At 33.5% G+C, this 21,954-nt stretch overlaps 1 protein-coding gene across 1 annotated transcript in view; it reads left to right on the plus strand.

The window, feature by feature from the left end:
* The window catches only part of LEMD3 (LEM domain containing 3), a 66,204-nt gene extending 44,759 nt beyond the window's left edge, over positions 1–21,445 (plus strand). The window contains exons 5-13 of the mRNA XM_082850632.1: positions 7,137–7,216; positions 7,303–7,448; positions 8,393–8,494; positions 8,603–8,705; positions 9,381–9,559; positions 15,744–15,825; positions 18,392–18,497; positions 18,604–18,682; positions 18,891–21,445. Coding sequence (XP_082706758.1) covers positions 7,137–7,216; positions 7,303–7,448; positions 8,393–8,494; positions 8,603–8,705; positions 9,381–9,559; positions 15,744–15,825; positions 18,392–18,497; positions 18,604–18,682; positions 18,891–19,054 — 1,041 coding nt within the window. The 3' untranslated portion in view covers positions 19,055–21,445. The remainder of the gene's footprint in view (positions 1–7,136; positions 7,217–7,302; positions 7,449–8,392; positions 8,495–8,602; positions 8,706–9,380; positions 9,560–15,743; positions 15,826–18,391; positions 18,498–18,603; positions 18,683–18,890) is intronic.
* The last annotated feature ends 509 nt before the right edge of the window (positions 21,446–21,954 follow it).

Consider the following 21,954-nt stretch of genomic DNA (forward strand, 5'->3'; position numbering starts at 1 on the left):
TAAAGGGTACATAGAATCAAATATTCCAGGAAAAGGGCATAGCATGTGGGAATCCAAAGCCAGCAAGCCATTCGTTATGATTTGAACATGTTTTTACTTCTGGCAGTGGGAAAAACTGATCCCAACCAGTGATTCCCTCCTGCTTTCTCTTCTTTTTTTTTCCCAGTTGAATCTCTCAGAGAGGTAATGGCACAGATATCTGTTATCATTGGTCATAAATTCCTGGAACAGGATTAATTTACATTTCAGACAAACCTCAAGACTCTTAAAATCTACTGAATTGTATTTGAAGGAAGGACTAAAGGGTTGGATGGGATAAGGCTTGGGAACAGGATAGGGCTTGATCAGTAGTTAAGCTGGAGCTGAAGAAGAGTCGGGTTGGTGTGGAAGGATGATTAACTGCCTCTCTTTCCCGTCCCCAGCCATTTGATTGGATAAGGTAAAAAGAAGGACACAGAACCAGGGTTGGGACAAGTTGGAGTCTAAGCCAGGCAGCAGTAGGGTACAAGACATTAGTTTGATTGAAGACTGGCAGCAAAGGAGTTAATGGATACACCCATGCATGAGTTAGTTGGGAACTGCCTGTATTGAGTTTTAAAAAAAAAGTAATGCTAAAGAATTCTGGTCTTAAAAGATTTTAATATCTTTTCTCTGGGACTATTTTATGTTTCAGATTGGGTTTTGCCCTTTTTTTTTTAATTCAGTAGAATTTCTAATGTATATTTTTACAAGAGATTTTGGATTAATTTCTGAATTAGTTAAGTGAAGTTACTTTATGTAGGTAATATCCTTCTTATACATTTAGGGGTGTGTGTGTGTGTGTGTGTGTGTGTGTGTGTGTGTGTGTGTGTGTGTGTGTGTGTGTGTGTGTGTGTGTGTGTGTGTTAACCTTTTCTTTTTGGGGTCCCATTTTTAGCTTTTCAAATGCTGTGAAATCTGGTATGGCTTGTTACCACCAAAGATGCAGTTTGGACTGCTACTAAAAGGAAAAAAAGCATTAAACAGGGTTTTTTCCAAAAAAATAAAGTTTTAAGGTTTAGATAAAAGCTTTTAGGTGCTGTTTTTAATAATGCTTATTTTTTCAGTATAACATTAACCCGTGCTTATGATTTAACTCATACAGAAAATAAAAGGAAAATTGCATTTCAAATTCACCACCTAAGGTTAGCCACTCATTTTGGTCCATGTTTCTCTAGTCTTATATTTTTTCCCCAAAATTAGTATCACTATAAATATTATAAATGTCATGTTGTAAATATTTACATATTTTTTCCTTTAAGTTGTTAGTGTTTTCCCATGTCATTGTTCAGGTTTTTAAAAATTATTTCTTTTTATCACTAGATAATATTTCTTTACATGATTGTATTGTACTGGTCTGTGGTTTTATGAAAGTACCTTAATTTTTGCATTATAGTACTTGATTTTGTGATCATTTCCTTAGGAAATAGTCCTGGAAATGAAATTACTTGTTCAAAGAACTTTTGTTAATGCTTTTGATATATGTTGCCAAATTACTTTCTAATTTTTAATGATAATTTTAGCACAGTCTATCCAAAATTGATATTTTATTTTACCCAAGTTCTAGAATAAGTATGGAAGAACCCCACTACGAAGCTGATATCAAATAATGATGACCATATATATATTGTAGGCTTTCTGCTTGTGGAGAGGGATCTATTGTACCTTTTATGTATTTGTACTATGGTTTCACCTGCAACACAATTAAGCTTTTGCATTCAGGAGTAAATGAGCCAGGGAATATGTAGCACTCCTACGGTATAAGCTAATTTTTTCCCCAACTTCTAGTGCATTTTAAGCACAGTATTAGTAAATGTTTGATGGAGTAAAATGAGTGAATAAGCCTCAGTAAAAATGTTTAAAATTTTTCTTCAATTTGATTCTTTACATTCTATTTTTATTTTATTGCTCCCACTTTCTCCTTCAAAGGAAATTTAAATAAATGTGACAATTAATTTAAATAACTTAAACACTTTTTCTTACTTCTCCAGTGTTTTTCTTGAACTTTTTATTCATCATTTTTGAGATTGAAAGCTTGTTTGTTTTGATTTGTAAAGTTAAGAGGTCCCTCTGGTGGAACATTTAGGAAATACATGGCACTATATTTTCATGAAAAGACATAGATTGCTTTTAAGTTAAATGGTGGGAGCTTTGTATGATAACTTAACAATAGAATGATGTAATGGATGGTGGTTCATTTCCTAGGTCACTTTCAAAACCTGTTTAATTTTTAACCCAATATATTTAAGGTTTGTGAAGAATATAATAGGAAAGAAGATAGCTGCAAATGTGCCAAATTATGGGCTGGATAGATTTTTTATGAACTAGCTTGGAATGCTAATCACTGTTAATAAAATTGTGTCTTTGTGGAAAAATAAGTATTCTAAGAAATGGAGTGAGGGATACATTTCATAATAATTATAATATTTCAAGTATAATTTATCTTAGTACTTTCTGTATGTTACCTTTGATTTCACAATGATCCGGAAAGGTAGGTGGTATCAGACCCACTTTATTAAGAAACTAAAGCTCAGAGAGGTTTAATAACTAGGTCTTCCAGCTAGTAAGTGATGGAACTGTGAATAGAATCAAAGTATTTGCTGTTTTCACTGTATTGTTCTACCTCTTAGATGGAAGGCCTGGGTTTATAGCCCCTACCCTCATCTATTAAGTGGTCAAGGGACTGACCCTGAATAGGGTTTAGAATCTGAAGAATTGATCAAAGTATATTCATCTGCATAAATGACTTATTTTCTCTTATTTCCGCTTAAGGTTATACACATAGCTATTCAGTAGTGGAGTCATGATCTGATTCCAGGCCTCTTTGATTCTAAGGACCATGTTCTTTCCGTTATTCTTGGAGGTGAAAGATCAAGTTTCCACTGAATCATCAAGAATTAAATCATACTCACTATTGATTTCTGTGTGTCGTATTTTACTTAAAGGTAACATCTAATGTATGGCATATATCATCTCACAATTAAGCAGAATATTCACTAACTAGAAAGCCACGTAGCTATTATTACCATGTAAATTATCCATTTGTGAACTATATCCAATAGATTTTTAATCTTTGCTTGACTTCTCCCTATACCAGTATCATTTTCCCTCCTTAAAAATGTTTTGTTACTTTATTTAATGAATGGAATCTTTTATATGAAACAGTATTATTTTTGTACTTTGTAATCCAAGTTCGAAGCATCTGATACAGGTTTTTAAATACACATTTTTGGCTAGTTATTTTGAAAATAAGTAAGTTTGTAATTGGGAATCATGGGTGTGTGTGTATGTGTACACATATAGTATATTAAAATAGATTTGTTAAAGATTTGGGAAAACATGCTTTGAATTTAGAAAGATTTCTATGAAGCAATCAGCAGTGTGTTAGCAGAACTATTGCCTATAAGTAACTAGTAATAAGCAATTATGTTAATAGTAGGCCTGATTTTAAAATTAAAAACTTAGTTTCCTCCTGAGTTTTGTCATCAGTTATTAGAAAATGGGCGTTTTATGATACAGGAATGCCTTACCTCGAGGGCTGGCAAACTGCAGCCTGTGAGCCATTTTTTGGTATGGCCTGCTAGCTGTGTTTTTACAACATTTTTAAAGGTTGCTTAAAAAAAAAAGTGACAGAGACCAGAAGTGTATACTGCTGCAAAGCTTAAAATATTTACTCTCTGGCCCTTTACAAAAAAGTTGGCCTACCCCTGCCTTACAGCTTTCCAGGTAGCTCCAAAAAGTGAACAGTAAAACACTTCAGACTCTTATAATCAGGTAGATGCTGTGTATGCTACAGTGTTAGCATGAGCTATTAATTAGCATAAGCCAGAAAAAAATTCAACTTCTATGTCTATAAAAATTCCATTTTATGATACTGTAGAACTCTAAGTACTATGTAGAATACTTGTGGAAGTAATAACTTATTTAAGAACTCAACACCCTTTTAATCTTTAATGAAGTTTTAAATAAATTATCATTTGTTTTTTGAAAATCTGTATTCATAAAGGAACATTCCATGGTTCTATTGTATTCCAGGTAGTCATTGGATATCCAGGGGTATTAACATAGGAAAGGAAAACAGAAAATGGGAAAAATAACAACAGATGCCTTTTTCTGTCCTTAGTATTTTATAACCAGAAGTGTTAAGCTCTTTGTTCTCCACATAACTTATTAGAGTAGGTGTCCTTGTTAATTTGAACCATTATGTACATTTTTAAGGATAATTAATGAAGGTAGTAATTTTGTTTATAAAGTTTTTAGCTTCCTAAAATTTTTACATTTAAATTATATAACTAGTAAACTTGGAAATTTCTTTGTTTTTACATTCTTTGACATATGTTTATAGTCTAGCCTTCTAAGTTCTGTGTAATAATGCAAACATGTCATAATATTCTGCATACTGTATTAATACAAACTGAAGAGCATATATGTAAATACAGGTTAAATACAATGTATGTATTTCATTGATTTTTAAAAAAATATCCACATCTTTCAAGGGTGCTATCATGTCTTTGTCTTTGAAGGATGAAGTCTTTGAAAGAAACTAAATGAGTACAAAATCATTTTTAAAAACCAATACATTACAAAGAGGAATCAACGCAAGGTCTTCAGCTCCCATATTAATAACCCATAATAATATCGCTTTATGGATTTTCAAAATCCTGTATAACTTGTGCTTTATCTAATCCTGATCCATGCAGTGTAACCAGAAGTATGTTCTGTTGGTGTTCCTTTATCAAAGCTTGAATCTGCTCTAATTTTAGAGTATGTGAATGTGCATTCTGTTTGATTTTTAGTTATATGCAAAGTGATTTCTAATTTTATAACAATTAAAACAGTAATTGCCTGAAATTGTTTTGTATAATCGCATAACATCTTAGGGCAATATTAAACAAAATTCACTTTTTCTTCGTTATTTTCTAGCTCTTACTCAAATGAGTATATATCTTTTATAGTTATAAATAAGTTGAATGTTGTATTTTACTTTTTAAAGCATATAGCTATTTAGCTGTCATCATGATCATTTCTAAATTCATAATATCCCACTGAAGTGATCTCACATATAAACCATTTCTCAATAATTAAATACTTACATTGGCTACAATTTTTTGATATTTATAAATATTGCCAAAATTATCACACTTAAAAAAATAACAGATAGCCTGTAGTTATCTTCAGCATCTGAAAATCCTGGTAGTAGTTACACATAAGTAATGATGCCTAGCAGTATTAGTTCTGCTTCATAAAATTCTTTACTATACTTTCAAATTTGATATATTAAAATAACTGCCAGTTTCATATTAGGAAGGAAACTGATCAAATGAGAACCTTGTAATTTCCAAAGCTGTTGAAGAATATGTTGTTAAAATTCAATAGCTATTCCTTATAAACATTTTTAAGGGATTTTAAAAAGTGATTTCTTATTTCTACTTTTAGAAATTCATTTTTTGCACTTCCAAAAGTACATAAAGACATAATTTTTGAATAGAATGCAAGCTCCATGAGCACAGGGAATTTCAGCTTTTTGTCTAGTGCTACATCTCTAGGTCCTAGAATAGTACCTGGCGCATAGTGAGCCCTCAATAAATATTTTGAATGAAGCAATTTTCAAGGATGTTTATTTACAGTATTATTTGGTATACTGAAATTGGAAACACTTCATGTTCATTAATAAGGGGGTGATTAGTGTAAAATAACCACACAATGGAATATTGCTGGAAAAAATTGAGGTTGTTCCATGTGTACTGACATTGACATTCATGCCACCTCATTCTGTGAATAAAGCAAGTAGAAAAACTATGTGTAATATAATACCACTTTTGTTTTTAATATTTTGATTTAAAAAATTCATAATCCATTTATGCTCAGCAATTCTTAAACTTTTTGCACTCCTAAAATTACTGATGATTCTAAATGACATCTGTTTGTGGGCTAGATATGTATTTATTTATATTTAGATATACATTTGCCATGTTAAAGTTAAGACAACATTTAAAAATTTACTTATTCATTTAAAATAAGAATAATGAATTTATTACGTTAACATAAATACTGTATTTTTATGAAAATAACTATATTTTCCAAAATAAAAACATTTAGTGAGAAGTGGCATTGTTTTATATTTTTGCAAATCTCTTTAATGTCTATCTTAATTAAAAATAACCAACTTCTCATATCTGCTTCTTCATTTAATCCATCGTGATGCTGTTTTGGTTGAAGTACCTCAAGAAAATCTAGCCTCACACAGATACGTAGTCAAAACGGGGAAAAGTATTTTAATTCTCTATTCCGATAATTGTAGATATTCTTCAATACCAAAACTCTACAAGTAGTAGTTTCTTAAAGATTAGCGGCAATGTAGAATTTAAAGCTATGTCAGCGAACTTTTCGTACTCATACTTTTCATACTAAAGCCCTTTGGTCTGTTTTGCACTTAGAATAGATCTTTTACCCATGCAAGATTTTATAGCTGATGATTGTTCATTTGGAAAATATTGGTTCACTGGTTATGCAGATCTTCCAAATGTTGACACATTTTATTATGCCATGCTCAAAAGTCACATTTGTTAATATCACAGCATAGTCTTATTGCAAAGGTTTTCAAGTATTGTGAAGTTGTTAGGCTCATAGTAATGGATGAGCATTTTTTGAAATTCTACTTTTCACTTGAAAACTTGAATTTTGTCATTGATAACACAATCAGTTGTTTTTCTGGAGTTGATGGGCTTAACTTCATTCACTTGTTGAGAAAACAGCTGTTAAACATCCAAGTCTGAATAATTGTCATTTGTTCATCTGCAGATAGTGTTCCATTAAAAAGGGGGGGGGGACTAATTTACTCTTAATCACAATGATACTTGAAAAGAAAATTACTATTTTTTTAAATCTGTAAATAAAAAAATGAAAAGAAAACATAGCAAAATGTTCAGTGGTTATCTTAGGGTGGTGGGGAAATGGTGACTTTTTTCTTCTTTCATTTTTCTGTAATGAATAATATATTTTTATTATGTTATATAGTTTAAAGTGTTATATAAAGTATGTTATTTATAGGACAACTTACACATAACAAGTGGATATGAATTATAAAGAATAGTTATTTTCTCTATTTTTCTTATTAGGATTTAGGTCCTGAATATGAAGATACATTTAACATCTCATTGCAGTGGATTTTGGAAAATGGAAAAGATGTTGGAATAAGGTAAAGGATTTGGTTTCCACTTTGTCCATTTTGTAGTCTAAGAAGTGATTTTCACTCTAAACTCTCCCTTAATTATTTTTAAATAGGTGTGTTGGTTATGGCCCTGAGGAAGAATTGACAGATATAGTTGATGTACAGTTTTTGCAATCCACAAGACCACAGATGTCCTTCTGGTGTCGTTTTCGACGTGCTTTTATTACTGTCACCCACAGGTTATTGTTGTTATGCTTAGGTAAGTTGTGAGGATGAGAAAGCAGATACAGTGTAATCTAGAATTTTTGTGTCTGTATTTCACCAAATGCCAGGATTGAGAATATACTTCTGTGATAGTTGTCATTATAAATCGCATCCAGAAGTCTTCAGTAAGGTATAAGAATATTGAGGGTTTCTATAATGTCCGTATCAATCTAAGGGCTTAGAAAACAGTGCTGCGAGGAGAGGTGGGAATCAAACTTTGTCATGTGAATGTCACAGAAAAAGCAAATTTAGTGCATAGATAGAAATCTACTTTAGGAAGTAGAACAGGAAGATACAAAAATTAAGCTTATTTTTAAAATACTATATTAGAAATTAACTTAATTAAAATTATTTTTAATTTAAAAAATACCATTAAATGAATTAAAATTTTCATTCAGATTCCTAGATTTTATGTGACTGTTTTGATTCATAACAGGAATTTAGGAGATACTCATATTTTTTTCTTTTTTCTGCCCAATTCCTGTAAAAATAATTCAGGTTACTTAAAGTTAGAGGTAGTTTTTTTACAGTCTCATAAGACTCACTTTTCTCGTAGCTTAATGCTGAAAGAAAAAAGTTTGTGAAACATAGTTATGTTACTTTGTTTTCAAAAAAATAATAGAATTTAAATGTTCAGTTGTCAACGTAATGAAGAAATGGTTTTTCTGGAGATATTAAGTGACACTCTGGGAAATGTTTAATATTAAATTTTTCTATGTAATTTGATCATGTAGCTAATTCAGACCACTGTCTTGAAGGCTTATTCCATTATCCCATTATGGCAGTTAAAATAGTCACTGTAGAAACTGTCAAAATGGCTTTTTTTTGCTTTATTTTGTTAATACCACATTTAACAACTGACAAAATAACTTCAAGTTGCAGTGAATATTATTGAATGCCATTGACCACAGTTTTAAAAACAATATATAAATATTGCAGGTGTAGTGATGGTTTGCGTTGTTCTGCGTTACATGAAATATCGCTGGACGAAAGAGGAAGAAGAAACAAGGCAGATGTATGATATGGTGGTAAAGATTATAGGTATAGTATTTGTAAAAATCTAAACTACTTCTAGAATAGTCATTATGTGATAAACTACATGATGTCCAGTGATTGCTTCATTTGTAAATTTGTTTGATTTACTTTCAGATGTTTTACGAAGTCATAATGAAGCTTGCCAGGAAAATAAAGATTTACAGCCTTACATGCCTATTCCCCATGTGCGAAATTCCTTAATACAGCCTCACGACAGGTGTGTTCAACACATTATGAGTTGAAGTAAATCAGAATGTTGGTATCTTCTGCAGTCATGAAAATTACACTGAGAGTTGTGACCCTTCTCAACTAGACCTGTTTTATTGTACAGGCTTTATTTTTGTACTTTAAACTCTTTTCTAAATTTTCATCTATTATCTTCCTGATTTTGAGTGGCATAATAGACAACTGGATTTCAAAATATACACTTTTGATTCTTTGTTGTCAGTCTCTACCTTATTTCCTTTAATTCTGTCTTGATAAGGAAACAGAGACAGAGAACAGCCAGAGATGTTTTATTAATAATGTTTTAAAATACTTCCTTTTGTTGTTAATGAAGCTTTTTAAATAAAAGAATTAAGCAATAACTTCTTGAAAATAAAAGATGATGTCACATTCTAAAGCAATATTCTTACCCTAGCAACACATCAGAATCACCAGTGGAGCTTTTGTGCGGGAGGCGGCCAGGGCAGGGGGAATACCAGTGCATTGTTCCAAATATAGTCAATCTGAGGTGAGGTTCAGTCATCTAAATCTTTTTGGAAAAAACTCCTCCATATGCAGTGATAAGAACAGCCCGCATTAAGAGTAACCACTACCTTCAATGACTAATATTTGAAAAAGATGACAAGCCAAGATGATAGTAAAGTTGTCATTTTCCTTCAAATGATAGGAGAAAAATGAAGAAAGTCTGGGATAGAGCTGTTGACTTCCTTGCTGCTAATGAGTCTAGAGTTCGCACGGAAACACGAAGAATAGGTGGTGCAGATTTTCTAGTTTGGCGGTGGATCCAGCCTTCTGCATCCTGTGACAAAATATTAGTAATACCTTCTAAAGTGTGGCAAGGTCAAGGTATGTATTTTTAAACAACAAAAAAATATAAATGTAATTTTTTCAAATGCAAAAGTCTTACGTGTTTAAAGTAAAATAGTATAACTGAAAGATGTATGAAGGCAGAGTTCCCTTCCAGTTCCATCCCATAGAAGGAATCAGTGTTAGCTTCTTACATGTCCTCCCACTTTTCTCCTTGCTAATATAAACAACATGGTTTGTCTTCACTGTGATAGAATTCTAGAGACATTACTTTGATTTTTTTCCCTCTTTCACTTACCAAAGCAACTTAGTATATTAAAGATCTAACTGCATTCTTTTTCCCTGATTTTTATGCAAATAAGACACATAATTTGTTTTGTATTTAAAACATGTGTAAGTGGAATTATAACTTTTAACTGCTCTTTTTTCAATTTTTGCTTGCCTTTCTCTTTTTCATTAAGAGTCTTCCACCTGCATATCCCATGCCAAGTAGCTTTTGTGGGTATCATTCCATATTTTTCTTAATGCTTGCATAGTTGCAAAAACAGGTGTTTGTAAGTTTATAAGAGGGTTTGGTGTTTGGTTGCCTTACGTATCCAAAGTGATAACTGTTACCTCATTTGAATTTTTTGTATCTTAATGGTTATTTGCAAAAAGAAATCTCATGGCTAGTTTAATTTGTATTTTCAGAACTAGTAATGAGTTGAGTTTCTTTTAATCTTATTGGATAAAAAGCATATTTATCAATGCTTGCTAAACATAGACTGTATGGGAAAGGTAGGTTAATTGTTTTGAAATTGAAATAAAATAAAATCCAATCTCTTCTTGATTTTCTGTAATTGATTTTCACTTTCAAAGAGCTTGAATAATAGTTTATATAATCGTGGCATAAAAATAAAGTTTTTATGTTTCCAAAATGACACTAAACCATAAACTATTTGCTTTAGGGTACATGCAGAATGGTCCTCTGAAACCATAGGCTGTCAGTCAGATCTGATTACCTTAGTGCCTTATAATGATGCATGTGGAGTCTCAGCCTAATTTCATCATAGAGCTAACAGTTGGTGCTCATGTATGCATCTGAAGTTCTAGGCCATTGTTTTTGTTCATATGAATTTTTTTTATCATTATAGTTGTCTTATTTTAAAATAAGATATTTAAAATAAGTGAGATTTTCAAGATGAATCCAAAGGCAATTTTCAACTAGATAATCCATGTTGTTCTTAAAAATTAGTAGTGGTATGATTTATTTAAGTGTGTTAAATTGGACACTTTATAATCTCTAGGATTTAAAACCTCAGACTATTATTTTCACTTTATCATTATCTTTAGCTAGGAAAAGACTGTGCAAAAATGATAAAATACAACTTAAGGTCAGTTATAGTAGTAGTTAAAACTCAACCTGAATTAATACAATATTTTTAAAGTCTCCAGCTACTTTTTTTTAATATATTTTTAGAAGTTTTATAGTTTTTTTTTTAATTAATTAATTCATTCATTTATTTTTGGCTGTGTTGGGTCTTTGTTGCTGCGTGCGGGCTTTCTCTAGTTGTGTCAAGCGGGGGCTACTCTTCGTTGTGGTGCACGGGCTTCTCATTGCAGTGGCTTCTCTTGTTGCGGAGCATAGGCTCTAGATGTGCGGGTTTCAGTAGTTGTAGCACGCGGGCTCAATAGTTGTGGCTCACGGGCTCTAGATAGCAGGCCCAGTAGCTGTGGTGCATGGACTTAGTTGCTCCGTGGCATGTGGGATCTTCGCGGATCAGGGCTCGAATCCATGTCCCCTGCATTGGCAGGCGGATTCTCAACCACTGCGCCATCAGGGAAGCCCTCCATCTACTTTTTACGTATTAAGTGTTTTATCCAAGTTTCAGTGTATTAAATGTTTGGAAACTATATGCCAAGTACTGAGCTACCTTAATTTGCATATTTCTAAATGGGCCATGTAAAGAATTGTAAATTTAATCTCTCTTTTCTTGACAGTCTTTGATAAACAGTTACAGTGATTAGGGCCCTGTTCCTGGACCTAGAAAGGAATTGAGAGTAAAGTAAGACACCTGCTACTTAGCAAATAGAAAAAAAGGTGTAATGGCTGAGATAATTTTAGCCTGAAGGCAGAAAATTCTGACATAGAACACTTGGTAACTATTTACTTGAAGTATACCAATTCAATTTTTGGATGGTTGTAGTGATAAAATGGAAGTCTTTAGATTTATAGCAAGAAAGACTTGAGCTCTTTTAAGAATTTCATCATAAGAAGAATTGTTACAAAAAGCTGATAGTGAGAAGTTGTTGGAATTTTCTTAATGATAGTTATACATCTTTTTGCCTCATTTAAGAACGTATAGCTCTAATACAGAGAGAATTTAGTGTTAATATTACTTACATTTTTATGCTATTAAATATATAGTCTATTTAAATGTAACTAAATGACTCTGACCTAGCTTTTTAAAATGATTAATACATAAAATAAGTTTGCTTTCATTTAAATATATCTGAGCACAAATGTTGTACTGTATAAAAATGGGCGTATACTAGAGGGTTCTGATGGTTTTTTATGTGAACAGATAGTTTAACTTACTAACAAGCTTAATGTTTCTCCCCTTATAAATGCAGTGGTTTAAAAGGTACATGTCTGGGGAGTTCCTGGTAGCCTAGTGGTTAGGATTCTGAGCTTTCACTGGATTTCAATCCCTGGTCAGGGAACTGAGATCCCATAGCCATGCAGCATGGCCAAATAAATAAATGGTACATATCTGGAGGGTTGGTAATTACGGTAGTCTTTTGAGTTCAGTACCACTACAAGCTGTTGTCATTTAATGATATTTTTCCCAAGTAACTGTTAAATAATCAGCCTTATTGAATTTTTAGTTCAATTTCTAAAAAGTAGTTAAATATAAATTCAGTGATAACATTAGTATCTCTAAAGGTATTTTATTTAATTAATTTTTATTTAAAAATTTTTAAATTTAATTTTATTTTTGGCTGCGTTGGGTCTTCGTTGCTGTGCACAGGCTTTCTCTAGTTGTGGCGAGCGTGGGGTTACTCCTTGTTGCGGTGCGCAGGCTTCTCATTGTGGTGGCTTCTCTTGCTGCGGAGCACAGGCTTTAGGTGTGCAGGCTTTAGTAGTTGTGGCACACGGGCTCAGCAGTCGTGGCTCGCAGGCTCTAGAGCGCAGGCTCAGTAGTTGTGGCGCACGGGCTTAGTTGCTCCGCGGCATGTGGGATCTTCCCGGATCAGGGCTCTAACCCGTGTACCCTGCACTGGCAGGTGGATTCTTAACCAGTGCGCCACCAGGGAAGCCCCTAAAGTTATTTTAAAGTACCAGTTTGCTGGGGAGCCAGAGAATTATTTATGCTTCTGACAGATGTAGTGTTTGGTATAAACAACATTCATTTGAAGGACCCAAAGGTAGTCCCTGAGGTACTTGAAATGTATCATTCAATAACTACTGTATCTTTACATGGCCATGGTAATTAGGGTTTAGTTAGGGAGATAAAGCTTATATCTTAAAAATCAATTTGATCTTTTGGACTACTTTCTGACTAGAGTTGGCCAGGGATAGTTTCTCCCAGGTCTGTTATTTTGTGGAAACTTGGGTCTAGGCTAGGATAAGGTGGTATGAATACTTCTGTTTTCTCTGGTGCATCCCCTGCTGGCCCAGGCCGTTATTGGAATTTCAAGGAAGTCAGATTGTTTGCAGCTAAAAGGTCGTCTAAGAACAGAATCTGTACACTGGTAGAGAAGTTCGGAAGGTACTAGATGTTCACAAACCTTCTTGATCTGAGATTTGGCAAAGATTTTTTATGTCTAGTGACCCTTCCTCCACCCCATATCAGGCACTGTTCAGACATTTATACTCCAGATGTTTCTTATCACTGACAGTTCTGAAATCTTTAATTGATATGCTCTGGTCTTTATCATAAACTCATCCTTTCAACTTTCCTGCTTTATGTATTTGGGAACTCCAGAATCTGATCCTTCAATGCACCTACTTTCTCTAGTTCTTCAGCATTTCTCCTATCTTTACTTCTTTTCCTGTGCATCTTAGTTTTCATGATCCATCTTTTCAATCACTCTCTTGCTAGTACCCATATGTCATCCCTTGTCCTTCATCTTACCCTGGTATATTCCAACCAAGGATGAAACTGTTTATCTGTGCCTGTCTATATGCAAATGGATGAGCATAGCAGGAGAAAATCCTGCAACTTGTTAGACTGGTACCTTTATAACTAATCAACCTCAATTAGGTCTTCAGTGCTACCTGCCTGTCTTATTCTTACCGTTTTTTACTAGTCACTTCACTTACCTACTCTACTCAATAACAATTTTATATTTCTTCCCCTCTTTTCAAACCTTTTGCCCTTCTTCTCTGTCTTCTAATTCTCAGCTGATGACTCAAATAGAAACAGTCAGATTGTACCTGCCTCAAATATCCACCACCAAATTCATAGAATTACCAAAATCTACACTCATCCTCACCTCCTCTTGCAATTGAGGAGCTGTTTCACTTAACAAAGATCCGAGCCCTTCTCTTCAGAGGATCCCTCTGGATCCCATTCCCTCTGGTCTTCTCAAGTGTCTTCCCTTACCGTGTTTTAAATCCCTGCCTCTCTTGGATCTTTTCATCAGCACTTAAACATACTATAGTCTCATCTTTAAAACACACTGGTGCACTATACATTGTCCTATAGCTGTCTACCTATTTATAGCCAAATAGCATTAAACAATTTACTCACTGTCGTTACTTTTTCACCTCCCATTTATTCTTCAGCTGACTCCAATCTGTTTTCCATCCCCATCATTTCAAGGAAACAGCTCTCAGATTTCAATATTGCTAAAGTCAGCGGACATTTTTCTTTCCTGTCCTTATTTTACTGAACAGTATTAACAATTGAGCCTGCCTTGGAAATTTCTTGTTTTGGCTTTGTGGTTGCCACTTTCTTCTGGTTTTCATCCTACCTCTTACCCTTTCTTAAATCTTCTTTTCTAGATTTTCCTGGACCTCTAGGTGTTGGGGCTTTTCCAGGCCATCTTTCATCATTCTCCCTGTCTTCCCAGATGATCTTATACTGCAACTTCATTTTTTATATATATGTTGATAACTTTCAAATTTATATCTCGCACTAAGTCTTCTGTTCTTGTTTTCAGATTTTTATACCCAGCTGTATACTTGTCTTCTTTACTAAGAAGCACTGGAAATTCAACATGTGCATGAACCTAATGTCTTCTCTCTCCAAACTGACCTTTCCTCCAGTGTTCCTGTCTAATTAATGATACCTGCCCCTCCTCAGTTGGTTCTGTCATAAACCTGGGAGTCATCCTTAATCTCTCCCTTAGCCCCCACATGTGCAGTCTTTAAACAAGTCATGTCAGATCTATTCCATAATATGTCCTGATTCTGTCCAGTTATTTCCATCTGCATTGCTGGCCTGTCTTATCCACATTACTATCATCTCCCTCTTAGACAACTATAATAACCTCCTAACTGGTGTCCTTGCATTCACTTTTGCTTCTGTCTAATTGATTCTCCACATAACACTCTATTTAAAAATTTTATAATTTTAAGAGATCTTATCATACTATTCCTCTCCTTAAAACATTTGAGTGGCTTCCCATCACTTTTATGGTAATGTCTAAGTGCTTTAATGTGGCCTACATGGTCCTCCATAATCCAACATCCCCTTCTTCAGGTTTATCTTTCTATTGTCCCCACTCTAGTCACAGTGACTATCTTTTAGTTACTCAAATATACCAAGTTCCTTCTTGCCTTGGGCTTTGTACAAGCTGTCACCTTTGCTTGAGATGTCCTTTACACCTCTCTTTACTCTGCCTATTTATATTGTATTTATTCTTTAGGTCCCAGCATAAATTATACTTTATCCTTGAAGTGTTACCTGATATTCACAGATTAGCTTCAGTTACACTGAGAGCTTTCTGTACTCTTCTTTCTTAGGATTTACCACAATTATGATTTCTTGGGTGACACTGTTTTTCATCTGTCTCCCCCACTAAACTAAAGTCTTTGAGAACAATGACTGTGTGTCTCCCCCACTAAACTAAAGTCTTTGAGAACAATGACTGTGTCTGTCTTATTCACCTTGATCCAGGGGTCTGGCTCATAATAAAAGTACGCAGTGAATATTTTTTGAATAAACTGAATGGCTGAATACTTTTCAACAAAATGGAACAATGGAAAATAGTAAAACTCATTTGTTTTTTATAGCATTTCATTTAGATAGAAGAAATTCACCACCAAATAGTTTGACGCCATGTCTAAAGATTCGAAATATGTTTGATCCAGTTATGTAAGTATTATGACGAAAGGTACATGTAATTTTTATTTGGAATATTTGGCTGAAAAATGCATGATATTCTTATAATGCTGTCTGTAATAGAAGAATCTTCTACTTCTGAATCTCTAACTACCGAGATGTTCTGTTTTTCTCATTTCTTCTTTTTTGTTAAATTTCAAGCAAAGGTTTCACCAAAAGACACAGATGTATAATGATTTGTAAAACTTTTATAAATCTGCATTCACTGGGAATCCCCACAGCAGATAAATGCTTGAGTCAGATTAATGACAGATATGATGACAGACAACAGTACCCTTTATTAGATGTATAAGTCGTGTCTGCCACCGTTCTTTGCCTCAGTAGGCAATATAGATAGAATATCTGCTATTTAAAAATTTCCAAATCCTACTCTTAAAAAGTTTTCTACAAAAATGTACATACCTTCCCCTCTACAAGACTTGTCCATTTACTGTTTGAGAAACTTTTCTGTCTATGTAATTACAACAACACATGCATCCAGAAAATAGCACAGTCAAAAGTTATTGCCTTAGAATCCGTAATACTTCACATATAAGCTGTAATAATCTTTAGAACTTGCTTCCTAGTGGTGACTACTTATCTGTCCAATGATAGGACAAGTCAAATTCTGTTTTTTTAAAAAAAGCTGACAGTAGAAATTGTATTACATATAAAATACCCGTAAGTCCCATCTGATAGCTCATTTATTTCAAGAAATAGTTGATATGGTAAGATTCCAAATGAGTGACAGCAAAATTGTAAATGTGACAAAGCACTGTCAGTACACACACACACACACGCACACACGCACGCATTCCCTCCATTTTGCAGAGGTAGAAACAATTAACGGTGTGGTGATCCCTCTATTTGGAATCTTACCTCATACCTTAGGGTTTAGGAAGTCTCTGCCAGTCCAGTATTTTATTACCTGAGATGAAGATTTACAATTTGAAGTGTAACAGCCTTTTCCTTGGACCCACCGTCTATATCTCACAAGAAAAACAAATGTGCGTTACTGTAGTGGGAGCTGTTTCGTAATAGTAAGGTGATTTATGTCACCTTACTTAGGTGACTTAGGTACAAGGTGACTTAGGTACAAAATGTTTGTCCTATATTCACGCTTCTATTATTTTGGAAAAAAAGAAGCTCAGAATACACTATATACTAAGAATTTTCCTTAAGTTTAGGAATTTGAAAATGTCATTAAAAAATAATACTTTACTTTTACAAGTTTACTGTAACTCATTAAAGTGCTTATTAACATTTGTCTAGATAGAAAAGAGAAATGACTTTAAGTATGTAGGATTTTAAACGTAAAAATGATAGCACATTTATTCTGCTATAGTAGAGATCCTTCAGTGCCTCAGCATGTGCATTATTAGACTGGAAAGTGAGAGCAGGGCTGGGACTTCTGAATGCTAATTATTTTTTAATCTACCTACTGTTAGTAACAAGCATTTATATACTGTTAATTTTAACTATATGGTTTTTAAACTATTCCCATTCTAGTTGGGTATATATATTGTAAAAAACAGAAGACTTCTTCTGAGTAGGAATACAGCTGTTAATTTTTTTTCTTTTTTCCCCCAGCTGTATTGAGGTATGACTGAAAAGTAAAAGTTTTATATATTTAGGTTATACAACAGACCTTTTGTGTTTTTTTTTTTTTTGCTCATTCTTTAAAAAAATTTCTTTTTATTGAAGTATAGTTGATTTACAATACCATGTTAGTTTCAGGTATACAGCACTGTGATCCAGTTATACATATATATGTGTGTGTATATATATATTCCTTTTCAGATTGTTTTCCCTTATAGGTCATTACAAAATATTGAGTGTAGTTCCCTGTGCTATGCAGTAGATCCTTGTTGTTTATCTATTTTACATCTATTTTATGTTTATTTTATGTATACATTATATATATAAAATAATGTGTATAAGTATATAGTGTGTGTAAATTAATCCCCAAATCCTAATTTATCCCTCCCCCCTTTTCCCCTTTGGCAACCATAACTGTTTTCTTTGTCTGTGAGTCTCTTTCTGTTTGTAAATAAGTTCATTTGTATCATTTTTTTAGATTCCACATATAAGCAATATGATATGATATTTGTCTTTCTCTGTTTGGTTTACTTCACTTAGTATGATAATCTCTAGGTCCATCCATGTTGCTGCAAATGGCATTATTTCATTCTTTTTTATGGCTGAGTAATATTCCATTTATGTATCTATACAACATCTTTATCCATTCATCTGTCGATGGACATAGGTTGCTTCCATGTCTTGGCTATTAATAGTGCTGCTATGAATATTGGGATGCATGTATCTTTTTGAATTATGGTTTTCTCCTGATATATGCCCAGGAATGGGATTGCAGTTTTATGTGGTAACTCTATTTTTAGTTTTTAAGGAACCTCCATACTGTTCTCTATAGTGACTGTACTAATTTACATTCTCACCAACAGAGTAGCAGAGTTCCTTTTCCTCCACACCCTCTTCAGCATTTATTATTTGTAGACTTTTTGATGATGGCTGTTGATTTTTGTTTTCATTAATTTTTTAGGGAAATAGGGGATCAGTGGCATTTGGCAATTCAAGAAGCAATTTTAGAAAAATGCAGTGATAATGATGGCATTGTTCACATTGCAGTAGACAAAAATTCACGTGAGGTAAAGTAACTTTTACTATTGAATTCTACGTTTTGGATTTGTTGCTACTAAACTAAGACTATTTATTTTCTTTCTTCCCTTTTTATTTTTTTAAAAAATATCACAGGGTTGTGTATATGTTAAATGTCTGTCTCCAGAATATGCTGGGAAAGCTTTTAAGGCATTGCATGGCTCTTGGTTTGATGGTAAGAAATTTGAGTATGACAAACATTTTGAAAAGATAAATTATGGTTTACTGTTAAACTATACCAGATTTTAAATTAAAGAATCTTAGGTTAGCATTTTTAGAGTAATAATTTTAGATTATTTTGTGTTCATATATCTTTTACCACAGTTTGTTTTCTATTAAGCACATTCATACAGATCTAAAATATTATTTTTATCTTACAACAGGGAAATTGGTTACAGTAAAATATTTACGACTAGATAGATATCACCATCGCTTTCCCCAAGCTCTTACTTGCAACACTCCCTTGAAGCCATCAAATAAACATATGAACTCTATGTCTCATCTTCGTCTTCGGACTGGCCTAGCCAATTCTCAAGGAGGTTCCTGAAAAGACTTTCTTCCACTCCTAGGACTGTTCTTTACAATAGGAAAATTCCTGTTTGGCTTCGTCTCCCTTTTTAAATGCTTTTTGTATGTAATATTTTTATTGAGTACAGATCTGTTTGAACGTTCCAGAAATCTTAAGGTTCCAAAGGGACTTAGCAGTGAAGCAGCAATGCTGAGTAGATAGAATAATTGTTTCATTCAGTTTTTGGAGCTCAGTTAAGCCAATGCACTTAAAGTTTTGCATGAGGAACATTGACCTTATTAAGCATTTTCAGATGTGGTGGTTGTTAATTTTGCACCAAGAAGTGTTTGGATAACCACACAAAAGCATGGTGAAAAGGCTTCTTGTATTTCCGTAATTTCCTGTAAACTAATGTTGTGAATTTTTGTATACAGTCACCTACATAGTTCCTTACAGGCTAATGTGGTAAAACTGTTAATTTCCCAATTTAATCTTAGGTTTCTATTGCTTGTAAGAGATTCATTTGCTATAGCTGGAATATGGGAAAATCAATCTGGGTTTAGTGGTTACATATAAGTATAAGTGGATGTACATGTACTTAAACTGGCTTTTGTATATATGTATAAATGCTGGTGATGGCGAAAGTAGTCTTGTTTTGTGAGGATATCTGCATTAAAGCAGTAAAATAAGCTTCCTATTTTATTCATAATCTAATGTATATATATATGTATGTGTATATATGTGTGTATGTATATATATATGTATGTGTATATGTGTATATATACACACACATATATACATATGGCTGTACTATCATATAGATCAAACAGCCAAACACCTGGAAGTATTAGATAAAAGTTTAAAATATCTTTTATAGGTTTTATATAAAAATGTCTGAGTATGATATTGCGTGAAAGTTCTGATACCAGTTGTAAGGGATTCAAATTTATGTGAGCAATAAAAAAGCAATTGGCAGACATTGGAAAAGTATTTTGTGAAAAGCTGTATTTATTATAAATACTAGGGCTATGACATAGTACCATTGGGATTAAGTCATTTTCCCAATCTATTTATAATTTAATGAGATGTTAGCTTCCCTGTTGTATGTCAAGTTTAAAGCAGGGCACATTGTTGCAGCAAAATGTGTATTTGAGAAATTATATTTGCAATTTTGGGTCATGAAAGTTTGCAGTATAGTAAATGCAGGAGTGATGGTTGCTTTGTGCCTCAGTATTTACTTTGTTTCAGTGAAGTTACCTTATTACTGTTTATGATTTCAGATTAAAATAGTTACGGAGCAAAGTTTACTTGTAATGTAACAATTGGCTTTTTAAAAATAACATGTTGATATGTCATTGTCAGTCCAAATGAATATGTGAAGCAGCTGGAATTGTACCAATTTTGATTTTGTTTAAAGCTCAGTTTTCTTTTTTTTTTTTAATTGTATATGTGTTGGGTTTGCAGCATGAACTTGCACAGTTAATGCACGTTTTCTGGTTAAGTAAACATGATGCACACTGTTCTGTAACAGAAAACCCTATTGTGCCTTACCTATGTGCTTTTGTGGGCACCATGTTTATGAAGAATAAAAAATGATTTGTTATCTGAAGAGAATAAATTTTAAATTCTCAGTTTATGTCTCAGATGCTAAAGTGTGAAAAAATATATATAATATATAAAATAACTAATCTTTCTGTATTTTATGTGCATCACAGTGATTTATCTGTGCTTAGTGACCCCATCTTGTGACCTGTTATAAGAGTGAATGTAAAAAATAGTTGTGGCATTTTAAGAGGTCGCCTTTTGATGCAGATGCATCTTTTTCTTGCTTCTAAAACATATTCCATGTAAACATTGTACATTTATTATTGTAATATATACTTTTATGCAGCTTATTTTACCTGAAACTGTTAAGCCGACCAAGATCCCTCCCTGCAAGACAGATGGGAATGTGTATAATAACTAGATATTTGAGAAGTTCTGAAGTTTGATGTAATCTGTTACTTGTCCTGTTTAAAAAAAGGAAAAAATTCTAATTAAAAATTTATTAGGTTTTTTTTTTTAAATGCGTCTTGGCTTTAAAAAATTTTTTTTAAGTGCCCTGTGTCTTTATTTTATTTTATTTTTTTTACCAGTGAAAATAGATGCCTTTATTTTTAATCTTTTTTGGTATCTGTAAATATATGTATGATTATAAAAATGGATGAAGAGCCTGAAGTTAATTTTAACCATCCATTCCTCAGCATCTTTTCTTTATGAAAATGTCTTTGTCTAACTTTCAAGTGTTTGGCTTAAAGTGGGGCAAGAATGTAAATCAGATGTATCACTAAAGCACTACTTAGTTTAGCTAGACTTTTTTTTTTTGGCTGCGTTGGGTCTTTGTTGCCGCACTTAGGCTTTTTCTAGTTGTGGCAAGCGGGGGCTACTCTTTGTAGCGGTGCACGGGCTTCTCATTGCAGTGGCTTCTCTTGTTGCGGAGCATGGGCTCTAGGCAGGTGGGCTTCAGTAATTGCAGCACGTGGGCTCAGTAGTTGCGGCACATGGGCCCTAGAGTGTGCATGCTTCAGTAGTTGTGGTGCGTGGGCTCAGTAGTTGCAGCGCGCAGGCTCTAGGGCACGTGGGCTTCAGTATTTGTGGCTCCTGGGCCCTAGAGCACAGGCTCAGTAGTTGTGGCACATGGGCTTTGTTGCCCCATGGCATGTGGGATCTTTCCGGGCCAGGGATTGAACCTATGTCCCCTGCATTGGCAGGTGGCTTCTTAACCACTGTGCCACCAGGGAAATCCCAGCTAGACATTTTTTCATAGCAAGACTTTCTCAAAGGAAGCCATTCTTTTACACATTCTAGCTCAAACTCCTTATCATAAAAAAATAGTTTATGGGCTAGCTACTTTGAGTAGCATTGGTTTCGATTTTTCGATGGTTTAATCAACTAAAAAG

This window comes from Leucopleurus acutus (assembly GCF_964270905.1).
Source record: "Leucopleurus acutus genome assembly, chromosome: 11".
Classification (NCBI taxonomy): Eukaryota; Metazoa; Chordata; class Mammalia; order Artiodactyla; family Delphinidae; genus Leucopleurus; species Leucopleurus acutus.